General features: G+C 44.3%; 1 protein-coding gene across 1 annotated transcript in view; it reads left to right on the top strand.

Annotated features, from left to right (window-relative positions):
* The window catches only part of exoc4 (exocyst complex component 4), a 104,249-nt gene that overhangs the window by 61,168 nt on the left and 28,949 nt on the right, over window positions 1-14,132 (top strand). Inside the window, exons 12-13 of the mRNA XM_068721291.1 lie at window positions 2,803-2,905; window positions 3,218-3,334. Of these exons, the coding sequence (XP_068577392.1) occupies window positions 2,803-2,905; window positions 3,218-3,334 (220 nt within the window). The remainder of the gene's footprint in view (window positions 1-2,802; window positions 2,906-3,217; window positions 3,335-14,132) is intronic.

Genomic DNA, 14,132 nt, shown 5'->3' with positions numbered 1-14,132 from the left:
ACACCTCCGCTGCGTACAGCTGCCATATGGTTGACTGGTGTGTTTTGTTATCACCTGGCAATGACACCGACGTTGTTAATCGGGTCCAATTATAACAGCCTCAGAAGATGAAGCGAACTCCATTACTGAATTCTAGTGGCTTTGAAAGAATTCAAAGCACCCCTTGGATTTTTTTGAGGTAACTGAAGGCCTGCATGCCATTTGTGGTTACTATTGAATTGGCTGTTATGTATTGTGGTACGCCTGTGATGTGAGTAAGGCCTTTAACTATACAACTGTGCTGTCATGTTTATTCCAGTAGCAATAACGGGTCTTGAAGGACCTTGCTGCTCGTGTAAGACAGGGTTGCATTGCCTTTTTAAAACATGTCTGGTATGTGCTTTGCCTGGTTAGTGTAGAAAGGCTCTGCACTTCTTCCAGAACTTTCTTCACTGCCAATAAAGAGGGACCTCAAGCCAGACAGATAGTAGCGCAGTACTTAGCTTGTGACAACTGGTGAAACTGTCATTTCAGACCAGCGTGCTCAGTTGTAGCCTGGAGAGATCAAAATGAGGCTGTCAGTCAGTCTTGGTGCGAGGTCAGACTGTCTCTCCATGTTTTTGTGTAGGAGGTTTGGCACAAAGTACGACTTTCTGCAAATGGCCTCGTACAGCCTTCGGTGGTTTGCGATTCATTTGGAGTTCAGACAAGTTGATGGCTTTTGAGTGTGTGTATACGTGTCTGTGTGTGTGTGTGTGTGTGTGTGTGTGTGTGTGTGTGTGTGTGTGTGTGTGTGTGTGTGTGTGTGTGCGTATGTTAACTTGTTTGGTGTCATTTGTTATCGCCGCCATCATCTCCACCAGAAGCTGTTATTCACTATGCAGTATGTCACGCCATCAGCGAGGAACATTTGGGAGCTGTGGCTGTAATGATAATGAGCTGGGAGAGATGTTCTTTCAGGATCCATTTGGAAGTCTTTGAGCTCTGCTGTGCTCTGCCCTGTCTTATTTACCCATTTGCATTTTAACCAGCCCTGCGTCTCTCTATTCCAAAATGATTCTTCTGAATCCTCTTCAGAAAACATTCTGTTTAATGCATGTTGCCTTGCTCACAAACCTCATACTCCTGAAATGTAAATTTGCTGAAGACGTGCTCTTTGGGTATGCTAACCATCGCTCGCCCCAGCAGACCTTTTAGCCCGGTTAGCTTGGCTAAACTTCCTCCTAGCACCCATGGGCTTGGTATCCTCGTGAAGGGGGCCTGCGGCTCGGCTCCAGATGGCCGTCTGGATAGACGGAGCCATTTTACTGCCTCGTCCCCTGCTACATTACTCAAACGTTATCACCCCTGCCTACAAAAATCCATCTGTGCTCACATGCTAACTTGAAGAATCCATCATCTTGACACTTGTATTGAAACAATGACAATAATGACAGCCGGAGATGGATTCTCAGAACGACGCGATGCACGTTGAAGAAACTGGCAACGTTTGTCCTCAGATCAATTTTTGGAAATTAAGTTGTCAGCAGAAATTGTATTTTTTTTTTTGTAAAGGAGGAGAGTTTAAGTTGCTCTCTATGTATTTACACAGAGGAGCTGTATATCTGGACCCCATTGTTTTGCAAGCTTGACGGTTTTAATGAGGCCACAGAAGAGTTTCTCCTACTTAACTTTCTGTTGTGGTGGAGTTTCAGTGGGAATCAATGAAGGATTTAGAATAGGTTTAGGTTCCTCGCTCATTCTGTCTCTCTCTTTCTCACTCTGACACACAAGGATGCACACACACAGTCTCTCACACACACACACACACACACACACACACACACACAAACAGTTGCCTCAGCTCTTGCTGACTAATTGGGTACCGATGCTGAGTAGTGTGATCTTGCAGCATGTGCTCCTCGTGTGTTTGTCTGCATGTGTTTTTTTGTGGGCCTGTACCTGCACATGTGTGTACATGTGTATACATGTATGTACATGCAGGCTCACCTTTAGCCAATCAATCATCCATTACGCAATCATGGAGTCGTCCTCCTGCTTTTTACAACAAATCACCATCGAGAGTCATCTTTGTAGCTCAACTCCTGTATTATTTTCATTATTTGTTTTCCCTCCTCTCTCTCTTCCATAAGTTTAGGTCATATATATTACAGGTCCTGTAGGTCAAAGAATTCTTTTTGTGAGGAGTTTGATTTATTTGCGCATTTATACGTGCTAAGCGCTTGAGAAGGCACTCGCTGTTGCATGGTTTGCCCCGTGGTGTGTGCGAGACGAGGCCAGTGACCAATGATTCTCTGACAAACGAGGAGTGAGTGTGCCTCTACCAAACCCATACATTACTGTCTGACCCTATCTGAACAACCAGGCAGCAGCTTTCTGGCAGAATTAAGAGAGCCGCCATACAGAACCTCTAATTGTTTAATATCATTAACGCTGTAAATAGCCCTGATATCTGCAGTTATTCAACCTTATGGTTTACTTTTCTTTACAGACAAGCTGCACACTTTCACCGCTGCGGCACACACTCGCATCTGAGAGTCAGGATAACTAAAATGTTGTGCTAATGGCACCAAGCAGCTCCTCTGTAGCTCTTTTACATGAACTACCTTGCTCAAAGACACCTCAAGAGTCATACAGAGCTTCCCAGAACGAGTTCCCACGGCGGATCTAACCCTTCCAGTCGCCGTTGGACCCGTTGATGCGTGGTTACGGTGTTGCTGGTCTCATTGCTCCAGTGATAACGTTACGGTGGTGAATGAGCCCCCTCCGCTCACAGGTGGTTATGATGTCGGTGTGTTCTAAATGTTTGTCTCGACTCTTCAGGTTCATCCAGGAGATCGAGATGAACATGGGCCCAGGTCAGGCCAAGCAGTGCCAACTTCGAGCCTTCCTAACTTACTACATCAACGACCTCTTCCTCAACCAGGTTAGTGAAATGACAGAGTGGATTAACATCGGAGCTTTCCCAGAAAATTACATCTTTTAAATAAGAAACTCAGCTCTGGGGCGCAATGTGTTGTTCAGACGGCCATCTGGAGCTGAGCAATGTTTTCCATGAAATATTAGAAACTGCTTTGATTCATACTGATAGGGAAGACCGTCGTCACCTTTCAGGAAATGTCAAATCAAAAGGAAACACATTAAACAATAACTAAATACGAGCTGATGTCTAACCACTAAAGATGAGTTCTTTATTATTCCAGCTTTATTTCATTTAACGTTGTCTCTGAACCATTAGGTGAGAACAGAGATCAACAAGGAAATTCAGGCAGTGAGCAAGGCAGCTGACCCTTTGAAGATCCTTGCCAACGCTGACACCATGAAGGTTCTGGGCGTCCAGAGACCGCTGCTGCAGGTGAGCAACATCCAGCATACGTTCTCAAGACGGCAAATATATACTTAACATGAGGGGGAATTAATAATAAGCTTCACAGTACAAGGCTCTTCAATATAACACCACAAGTTTACCACATTTCAATCAAGAGTCAATAAAAAGCCTCACATATTATTTTTGGATTGGACATTGATTGCACAGGTGTAAAATGACTATTGCTGACACAAGTTCACACACACATGCATGCACACTGTATGTGTGAGAGGCTTAAAAAAGACAACACTGTCTGTTGTTTCCCCTTTGTACCGCTGTTCAATGGAGGAGGGCTCTCTTGAGTACGTTCACCTTGCAGTTGTCTGTGATCTCAATAGGTTCAGTGACAGACACACACACACACACACACACACACACACACACACTTTCAACCTCTCTCTTTTGCTCTCAGATCATTAGGTCCGCCCTGCCACCTATCTCACAGGATCATAATTGCAGCTGAAATAGTGCTTGATCTTTGAGTTTGCGGCTCTTGCTAACTGGTGGTTATATAACTAGACACACACATTGGCACAAACACTTGAATCTACCAGTCGCTGTTTCCTGCAGGGCCATTTTCTACAGAGAGCCAGTTTGTGATTACGAGAGCTGACCTACCAGAGTAGTAGTCAAATGCACCCATGTCACACACCGTGACTGTGGCGCTGCGTGGCCACACCAGCAGCCATGGAATACAGCTGTGCTTCATTGCTTTGTTGTGCTTGTGCTTATTTTAGAGATGTCTTTCTAAACGCTGCAAGCTGTGTATGTGTCTATGTGAGAATCATTTTTTAATTTTTCACTCGGAAGTCATCAGTTCACTCAAATACAAAACATATTTCCTCCCTTATTTCTGCTGCTATTTTTCAAAGCACATTTAGTTTGAAGAGGTGAATAGATTTAAAGAAAACTGTCCAAACAAAAACTGTTAAACTTAACTCTGAACTCCAAACTTAACCAAACGATAACTGATATTGACTGCCTCATTGACTGCACCACACTTAACCACAGGCTCATCTAGCTTATTTTGGCAGCCTTTCTCATTCAACACAAGCTCATGGCAGGTTGAAGATTACCGCGGTGCCAAAGTCAAGATCCAGACAGCTGGCAAGATTTTCTATGCATCAGTTGTCAGATATTCCGAATTTTTGGTATTGTACGGCGCTCTTTGTCTATGATATTGTAAAAATGCATGTTTCTCATGCACACGCACTTCTGTGTGTGATGTGTCTCTGTTTGTGTGTGTGTGTGTGTGTGTGTGTGTGTGTGTGTGTGTGTGTGTGTGCGCGTGTGTGCGCGTGCGCGTGTGTGTGTGTGTGTGTGCGCGTGTGTGCGCGTGCGCGTGCGTGTGTGTGTGTGTGTGTATGCGCGCGTGCGTTTGTCCATGCAGTTGTCAAGGAAGAAAGTGTCCCAGAGAGGTAGTTTGTCTGTGCTGTAGGTGTTTGTGTAGCAGACCTTGGATATCTGTGTGTGTGTGTGTGTGTGTGTGTGTGTGTGTGTGTGTGTGTGTGTGTGTGTGTGTGTGTGTGTGTGTGTGTGTGTGTGTGTGTGTGTGTGTGTGTGTGTGTGTGTGTGTTGCGGTGAATTTGTTTCTGTCAGAGCCTTCCTGTCTGTGTGCCTGGTTCTCTCACAGGGAGGGAACAGCGGTGGCAGATCATTACAGAGAGAGAGACCGTGGGCGTTTGGAGTTCAGCAGGGTTTGTTTACGGCTCGGGCCCCTCCTTAACGAGCAGTGCAGCATCTTGCTAATTATGCTGCTGTGGCTAATGAGCCTTTCTGCTGATAGTGGGGAGTGCAATAAAACACTCCTTTTGTTTGGGCTTTTTGCCTTTTTTAATTGGGCTAAATAAAAGAGCTTCGCTCTCTTCTTCTCCTGCCATTCACATTCCAGGGTCGGGATGGCATTGGTGTGTGTCTCCAGTACTTGTTTTCATGTGTGTATTTGTGGGTCTGTTCTGCTACCTGTGTGTGGTGGTGTTTTAGGTCCACCGATTTGAGAGCCTTCCCACCGTTTGATGGCCTTCATCCTCAGTGTCACTGTTGTGACAGACTGCTTGCTTCTTTGGTCTGCAGCTTTTATTCATTTAGTTGTCACGAGTGCTTTTGATAAAGCGGTTTGACACCTTTTATCCTGAAAGTATAAACTTAAGTAGGTTTTTTTTAACTGGCTATTTTGTGACAGGAGCTTCTAACCGGCCAGGTGGGGAATCTACTAACTCTGTGACTGCAATAGATAATTAAAGATTATAGTGACGGTACTATATAATGGTCGCTAGTTTCCAATAATGGAGCAGATGCGGTTTTGTGTGTCTTTGTGTGCACGCATCTACGCGAGGGCTCGAGTGTGTGCGCGTTGGCGTGCACACACTAACTGTATGTGCTCCCTTTTAAGTGCCACGATGCTCTCTGTGCCAGGTGCTATCAGAGGGAGACACACACCGCTGGCACCCAAGCCGGCGTGGTTGACGAGAGGGAGAGAGCTCAATATTGCTACACCACATTAAACACACTCCCTCATACACCTTGGCTGGAGCCGCATACGGAAAACCATAGGGGGGTTGGGGGGCCACATTTTATAGACGCATCTGCTCTCTGCAACCGCTGAAGCGCAAGTTGATGATGTGCGCGGTCGTTTAAATTGGAGGAAGACATTAGCGTTTAGCATGTTCTGGAATAGAGGCGAGGAACATGCATATGCCACTGCACATAGAAGTGACACAGTAAGCCACCACTCTATCATTGCTTTAACGTAAAAGTATATATACATATTCTGCTGTGTGATATGTTTACCTCTGGTCTATTTCTTGCCCCCCTCACAGCATGATAGGAATATTTATAGCTGCATTTCCATAGCATTAACTTTTGGAGCGGACCCATATTATTAAATACATTCATGCAGTATGATTTCTCTGACCTTTTGGTCTGCGTTATCTCACCAGTAGAAATGGCCAAAGTGACTTTGTGGAGACACTGCGCAGGAGTCAAGGTGAATACATGCCTTAGGTTTGCTTAAACATTCCATATTAATAAGCAATACCCATGCAGTCTGGGCATATAGGTTAACAAATAAGAGCGATATGGGCAATGATTTGCCTATCACTATGCACCAGCGGTGTCAAATACTGCATTTATGTATCATGTACATATATTACATCCTAATGATACGATTATGAGCCTGACACCGGCTGTATATTGTCCACTAGGAGCATGAGATAAGAGCTGATACGTGTTCAGAGGAGCACTAGTGTTAAAGAAAGGAGAAAGGCAACCAAGCCACAAGTTCTGTTTTTATGATTATTTGACATCTTGCTTTCTTTCGATGTCTCCGTTGTTCTGTCTTTCATCTATTGTGACCATACTTATTTCCATTTCATTCTCGCTTATCTTATAGATTTATTTTTCATGGACTGGACTCCAATGGTATAGTAATACACAACCGTATATGCTGCTAGCCCCAGCAGGGCGATGCTATCTGTCCAGCTTTGGCGTTGCCACTGATTGATTCATTTAATTAGAGTTAGATCGAGGGAACTGGAGGAGGGGGGATAGAGAGACGGGGAACAGAATAGAAAAAGAAAGTAGGATAGGGAGGGTATGGTCACTCTGCTGGATAGCTCTGGAGATTGGCTCCATTAATCTTGTTGGAACCCCCCCCCCCCCCCCCCCCCCCATGTCCCCTTTACACGCTCACTTTGTGACACACTAACATACAAGCATGCACACAATGTGCACACGCAGCCTCGCGCAATAAGAGAAACACCTGCAAATGTCTACGTCCTGGAGACGGTGGTGTCGAGCGCGCCCGCTCGTATGGTGCGCTGGTGTTTGTGAGTGCTGATTAATTGTTTGTGTTCTGCGGGTTTTACTTCATCAGCCAAGACCACGCCAGAATCACAATTACATTACGCATCTCTTTTTTCAGCTAAGTATCATTCTGCTTCGTCCCCAGCATCCCCAAACAATAGCCACTAACTAGTCCTTTTGTTTCTGTGTGTGTGTGTGTGTGTGTGTGTGTGTGTGTGTGTGTGTGTGTGTGTGTGTGTGTGTGTGTGTGTGTGTGTGCGTGTGCGAGAGAGAGTGTGTGCGCTGCAAGTGTCCCTGCATTCATTATTCATATGCGCATGTGTTTGCCTGTTTTGCCGTGTTTGTATGCACACAGAACTTGTTCTGGAGCCATATAAAGACTGATTTCATTCTCTCTGTTGGCTGCCCGGGCACTCACTGTATTGCCGATGCGTTCAGCTGCCAATGGCCTGCTAATGATGTTGACCTTTTTAAATTCCATATTCACATGTAGCTGTGTGAGACGGGAGGAAACGGGCAAACACACACATATATACAAGTGTTAGTTGTACATGCACACGCGCTCGCACACCCACCGCCAGAAACCGTAATGGCACTGACCTTTTCATTTGTGATGATGTGTGGAGGCAATGCTTATTTGCAGGGGGCCCGAATGCTTCCTGTTGATTGGCTCCTTGCCCCCCCTACCCACAAACTCCCCATCATCCAACGCGCGCACACACACACACACACCATACTACTGCTCCCATCAACAGACACAGCAATCACAACACAATACACCTGTTAGCTGCATCGTGCCCTGTGATTAGGACACAAGTGGGAGGAGGAGGACAGAGGGTATTAGGGTAGTTTGTATAGACACACGTGCTCACACACGCATGCCAATACCAGAAACTAAATCCAAAGCCATTCCCGTGTTTAAAAAAAAAAAGAGAGAATCTCAGCGAATTTTCCATTTAGTCTAGATGTGTTCTGGAGCCCTCTACTACATTATCGGTTTTGAAATGGATTGTGCCAAAGCATCCAGTCGATAATTTTACAGCTGTTAAGAATTATCAAGGAATGAGGCACCTCAATAAAGAAACACTACTCTTACTCGCAGCAATTTTGGCTGCACTTGAAATGAATCCCTCCAATCTCCTTTTCCTCCGCTACCAACAGAGACTGAGTTGTGATCACTCGGGCGATGTTTCCGGTGATTATTGGATTCTGTGTTCTCGTCTCGGCCTTACCTGAACTGTGATGATGTGCGGGATCTCAAACTGGTCAGATCCGCTCTGAATGTTGTTAAAAGGTTAAAAAAGAGAAGGTAGGATGAACAAATACGCGTTCATTGATTGCACTCTTTGTTCTTCTGTCCTCATATCCTTATCATAACCCTCCAGCTCTTTACATATGAGTAATTATTATTATTCTAACTTTATTATTGACGGGCAGATTAGCTGAGCATACATGCTCTTTTAAAGGAGCGTCTTAAAGTTACAATGGCACATGAAGTGCACAGAAACACTTTTTTAGAAGTTTAACTTTTTCCTACAAATGTGAATTTCTAATTTCAATTTTAAATTGTCGCCAGTGTTTATTTTTAAATATACAAAAAATCAGAGGCTATTTCAGTCATACCAATTGCCATATTATGTCCCATCACATTAGAAATGTTTATTAGTTGAATTAGAGTTAGATAAACTCTTCATCTTGTGCTAGCTTCTCTGTCTCCATTCTTACTCAGTTAATGAGACGGTTATATAATTGAGTCATTTATTGATTCGTGTTTATTGACCAGTAGTTTTTTTCGGTTTCAAATGTTTTTAAATATACAGATTTATACTTACATCTGTAGGAAGTTAACAAGAGCAAATCTAGCACTGGAATACACTGTATGTTGCACTACAATATATAAATTGCTCTCAAATGTAGAAGAAGTCACTTTCTCTTCTACTAAATAGACAATTATATTAGATATTATTAGCAAATTTTTGGAGTCTAGCTCACCTCAAAAGCCTTTTTTCTTCTTCTTCTGCCTTCTTCTCACCGCTCAAGGTGTAACAATCCCCGCCACCCTCCTCCGCCCGGTTATCTCACACCAAACACAGACTCTCCCGAGGCTCTCACCCAGCTGCCCCGGGCCGCAAACCTGCCACTGCCACGGAAATGTTCCTCTCTCACAAATGTGACACAGCTGTGCTTTGTTGATGCTTTTTATATCCATACGCCGGATATATATTTTATGCAATGTGTGTGTGTGTGTGTGTGTGTGTGTGTGTGTGTGTGTGTGTGTGTGTGTGTGTGTGTGTGTGGTAGAAGAGAAAGCATTTAATTGAGTGAGGAAAAAAAAAAAAAAAAACACCAACTGCAGCCTGCGGTAGTACAGGTTCACACCGTGTAGCGCTGCCGCTGACAGTCTCGGTTTGTAAGGAGACATAATCTTTGCCTTTGGAGTGAGTGAGTTAGAGAGAGAGGAGTTGAAATGTCAGCTCTACCACAAACATGCCCTTTGGTTTGAAGGAAGGTCTTGGCTGTGGGCGCCTGATAAAAGTTACAGCTTGAATTTTTTTAGAAGCGAGTTAATGTTCTGAATTTGCAAATAACAATCTTTTTGTTGCTGTGAGCGCACACGTTGTGTGTGTGTGTGTGTGTGTGTGTGTGTGTGTGTGTGTGTGTGTGTGTGTGTGTGTGTGTGTGCGCGCGCACCAATACAATGGCTCCATAAGGTCTTAATCGGCACAGAGAGGAACATACCCCCCCCCCCCCCCCCCCCCCACAGAACACATTAAACAGCATTATGATTTCTTCACTCACACATACCAGTGATGGCCTAACTTTGATCTTGTGATTAATAATTCAGAGTATTTGATTAAATGTATAAAATGGCAACTACATCTCACACCCACCAGAAGAAAAACAGCAAGCAGTGTTTGATAAATAGACCTTTGGGTTACTGTGTGGAATCACATCTGAACTATTGGGTGATTCCCAGGGTTAGCATATGCAGAAGCTCCATATCTCACCCTGCATTTGTGTTTTTGTGTGGGTTTAAATAGTGTGTGTGTGTGTGTGTGTGTGTGTGTGTGTGTGTGTGTGTGTGTGTGTGTGTGTGTGTGTGTGTGTGTGTGTGTGTGTGTGTGTGTGTGTGTGTGTAATATGGAAGCCCATCTGTAATCAGCCAGGTGTGATATTGCTCCTCATCTCTCAATTAGAACACTTACAAACACTGCATTAAGCTTTGCATTAGAAGTGATGATGGCGGAGGTGGAAAAGAATATGCTTTCTCATAATAGCTCAATTATGTCTACCGAGAAGCTACGTCTCTTGACTTTGTAGTGAAACGTTTTAATGCCATACTTTGAGCATCAAAAGTTAAATACATACGTTTGTCCCAAGTAGATTATTTAATCATAGCCAGCCACGTTGACTTCTAGGATTCAGTTTGCGTAACATAAAGGTTTTACCCCAAAACTGATGAAAATGATGTGCAAATACATGTGTTGGTTATAATATATACTGCGGTCCATCAGAGGGTTGACTGCTTGTACTTGATTAGAGGTGACAGCTCCTGATTGGTGACGTCCAGGTCATAAACTGTAGGAGGAACCTAGGTGTGTGTGTGTGTGTGTGTGTGTGTGTGTGTGTGTGTGTGTGTGTGTGTGTGTGTGTGTGTGTGAGAGTAAATGTGTGTACAAATATAGACTTAGCAGTACGTTGAGTGTTAATTAAAAGACACATAAGACAGTAAAGTTTTGTAGACTAACTCAAATTGTACTTTAAATGACAGCCACGGGCTTACTGAATGAAATCCTATAAGGGTTCCGAGCCATGTTTTGCAACGTTTTCTTTTTTTTTTGACATTATACACACTTCAGTATACACGCTGCCTTGTTGTCAGAGTTCAAACAAACTTGAATACAAACCCACACACACACACAAAGAAGCATGTGTGGTGGTCGAGCAGGCACGAGTGTGGAGGGCCATCCGGTGTGCGTCGGGGGAGTCTTCGGAGTGTTTCTCGACTGTGACGTTGATGAATGATCTGTCACGACGATGTCCCGCTCATGCCCTGCTCCTCCCTTTTACCCAGAAGAGGGACAGCCTGTGCGTGGGAGAAAGGGAGGGGGGGGGGGCGGGGTGGTATCGTTGCATGTGTTCTGGTTCGTGTTTGTGTGTGCAGTTGTGTGTACGCACTGCTGAGTATGTATTATTTTGGCAACCCGACAGTCGGACATGTGAATGGCACGGGATCAGCATTACACGAGTCAGCGGTTCGGGGTCAGGCTGAGAGTGAAATGGCAAAGAGCACGAAGGGTTAAACACTCTGAACCCTGCAGGACCTTGAGGGGCCCCCCTGCTATTTTAATAGTGAAAGTCTGTGATCCGTTTCCGAGTGAAACCTGAGGCTGAGGCCCTCAGGTCCTCCCCTCCTCTTCTACCGCTTCATCACAGAAACCTTTTTAAACAAACTGCCATTCACGCACAACGTGCACTTAGATAGTCCAAGTGAGCCTGAGTAAATAAAATGCACTTCCTCTCCGTTTCTCCTCCTTTTCTACAGTTGGTAACAAAACACAGCCACACAGAAGAGTACATCCCTGCTAACTGTATTAATTTCGTTCCCTGCTTTTTACTCACTCCGTCAAAAGAAATAACTACTTTTAGCAGCAGCTCGGCGTGGCTGCAGCAGTGATGACCGTGCATTAACGGCTTTTTCCGCTGAGGCGCCGCTCTGAGTGCAAGGCCTGTCTTATTGCTGTCATTAAACCACTACGGCCATGACCGTCATTTTAACTCTTTTAACAACTGCAGTTTACCGCTCGCACATTTTGAGATCCATTTGCCTGACGCGAGTCTAATTCCCCTTGATGACCGTGCTTTTCCTATTAATGATGTAACAGAGTGGAGGCAAAGTGCAACCAAGCTCAGTTTGAGGGATAATGCAATACTGTGAAGTGGAGTTACAGGAGAATTGTGGGTGTTTCTCACATGATGGTGCAGTATGTTGACCTTTTGGGGGGGGGGTAAGATAGACGGAGAAGCCTCCACAGTGGATGTTGTCTCCTCTGTAACGGTCAAGAAAGATGGAGGAGACGTAGCTGAAGATGCTCTCTATACCTCTCTCGCTCTCTCGCTCTTTCTCTCTCTCTCTCTCTCTGTCTCTCTCTCTGTCTCTCTTTCTCTCTGTCTCTCTGTCTCTTTCTCTCTGTCGCTCTCTCTCTCGCTCTCTGTCTCCTTCTCTCTGTCTCTCTTTCTCTCTGTCTCTCTCTCTGTCTCTCTTTCTCTCTGTCTCTTTCTCTCTGTGTCTCTTTCTCTCTCTCTCTCTCTCTCTCTCTCTCTCTCTCTCTCTCTCTCTCAGCCCTCCCTTTTTCTCAATCTGTCCCTTGATTACTTTTTAATGATTTCTGCTGCCTAAGACAAATGGCTGTGTTAAATGAGTAGAATTAGACAAGGGAGCTGAGCTGGAGCATTTGTTAGAGCGGGAGTAATGGATCGGGCATCCATTGTTTACTCTTCTCCATTCACTGGCTCGGCCCGCTATTGAGCTCTATGTCTCAAAGTCGAGGCGACCAGAGGGGAGGGCCACTATTGTAATTCTGACCATACATTAACATATTAGCACATTCTGTATCCCATAATGTTGAATTTCTCATATTTCTGTCATTTTGTATAATGAATGTCATATATTTGATGCTATAGCAGCTGGATTAAGGCTACAATATGAAGCACATCCTGGATGACACTTTATAATATGTGTTTTTATTATTATCTGATGGAACAGGATTTAAATGTTGTTTGGATATTCCCCATTTACCTTATTCTTATATATTCTATTTAATTCAGTACTTGATGTTTTTTCTTACTGTCTTCCCAAAAGGAGTGTTGCTATGTATGCACTAAATCAATCCAGTTTGATTTATCCAAATTGTTTAATTATTACAAAGTCATTTAGATCATAAAACCGTAGCACTGTCATGGACTCACTGATACTGACTGAAGGAGTCTCCCAGAGCCAGAGCCTGAATCCCTGTCAGCCTCAGCTGTGCTGACCCTGTAATCTGACCCCCCTGGAGTAGACAAGCAAAAAACCCTCTTTTTTTTTTTAACTTAAAGCTGATTGTTGAAATATTTCCGAGGACCACCTTCCCAATTAAATTAGAAGAAAAAACCCATTACATGACAAAATTAAGGAGTGAAATAAACTGGGCTGTACAGTGAATATGTATGGCACTGTCAGACATAATGACCAAAATAATGATTCTGCTTACCCTCGCCCACGGGGTGAGAATAGCTGGTTTGAAAAACCACCAGCCTACACTAAGATGTGGTGGGAGCTGCTGCCAGAGCTGCTCTATAACAGCTAGCCCTCCTGCAGGGTCTGTGTGCTTCTTCCTACCCTGGCAGGCTGACAGCGAGTCAGGCATGGACAGTAAAGGGTGCTCCCTTGGCAGAGACGAGGCCTTGGTTAGCACTCCATGGGCACGGCACCGCTATGGATCATTACTCCCCTCAGTGGAGTGTGTGTGTGTGTGTGTGTGTGTGTGTGTGTGTGTGTGTGTGTGTGTGTGTGTGTGTGTGTGTGTGTGTGTGTGTGTGTGTGTGTGTGTGTGTGTGTGTGCTTGCCAGAGATGGGGGCAAACTGAAACACAGTAAGAGCTATTAATATGGATATCATTTTATCACTTCAGGGGTCTTTCCATATTTTTGATGATCAGTTACAGTCACTACTGCCCCCTACAGTCTTTTCAGCCACTTAGGCATCTAGCTACCGGCCCTGAATATTACTTAGGTTAAAAAAGGAGAATAAAGCTTAGACTTCTACATTTTTATTTTACTTGTCTAAGATTCAGGCATATTAGTGATATCATTCAGACTCCATGTTATTTTTCCACTATTAAGCAAACGAGACGCTGACTCTGGAATAGATTATCTGGTTGTCTGTGTTTCCTGCTCGGTTCTGGCAGGCAACACTAAAAAGCAAGTACAAGCCTCTCGT

This window comes from Cebidichthys violaceus, unplaced genomic scaffold (genome assembly GCF_023349555.1).
Source record: "Cebidichthys violaceus isolate CVI_PGR_0920_01 unplaced genomic scaffold, fCebVio1.0.p SCAF_27, whole genome shotgun sequence".
Lineage (NCBI taxonomy): Eukaryota > Metazoa > Chordata > Actinopteri > Perciformes > Stichaeidae > Cebidichthys > Cebidichthys violaceus.
This window is presented reverse-complemented; position numbering and strand designations above follow the sequence as displayed.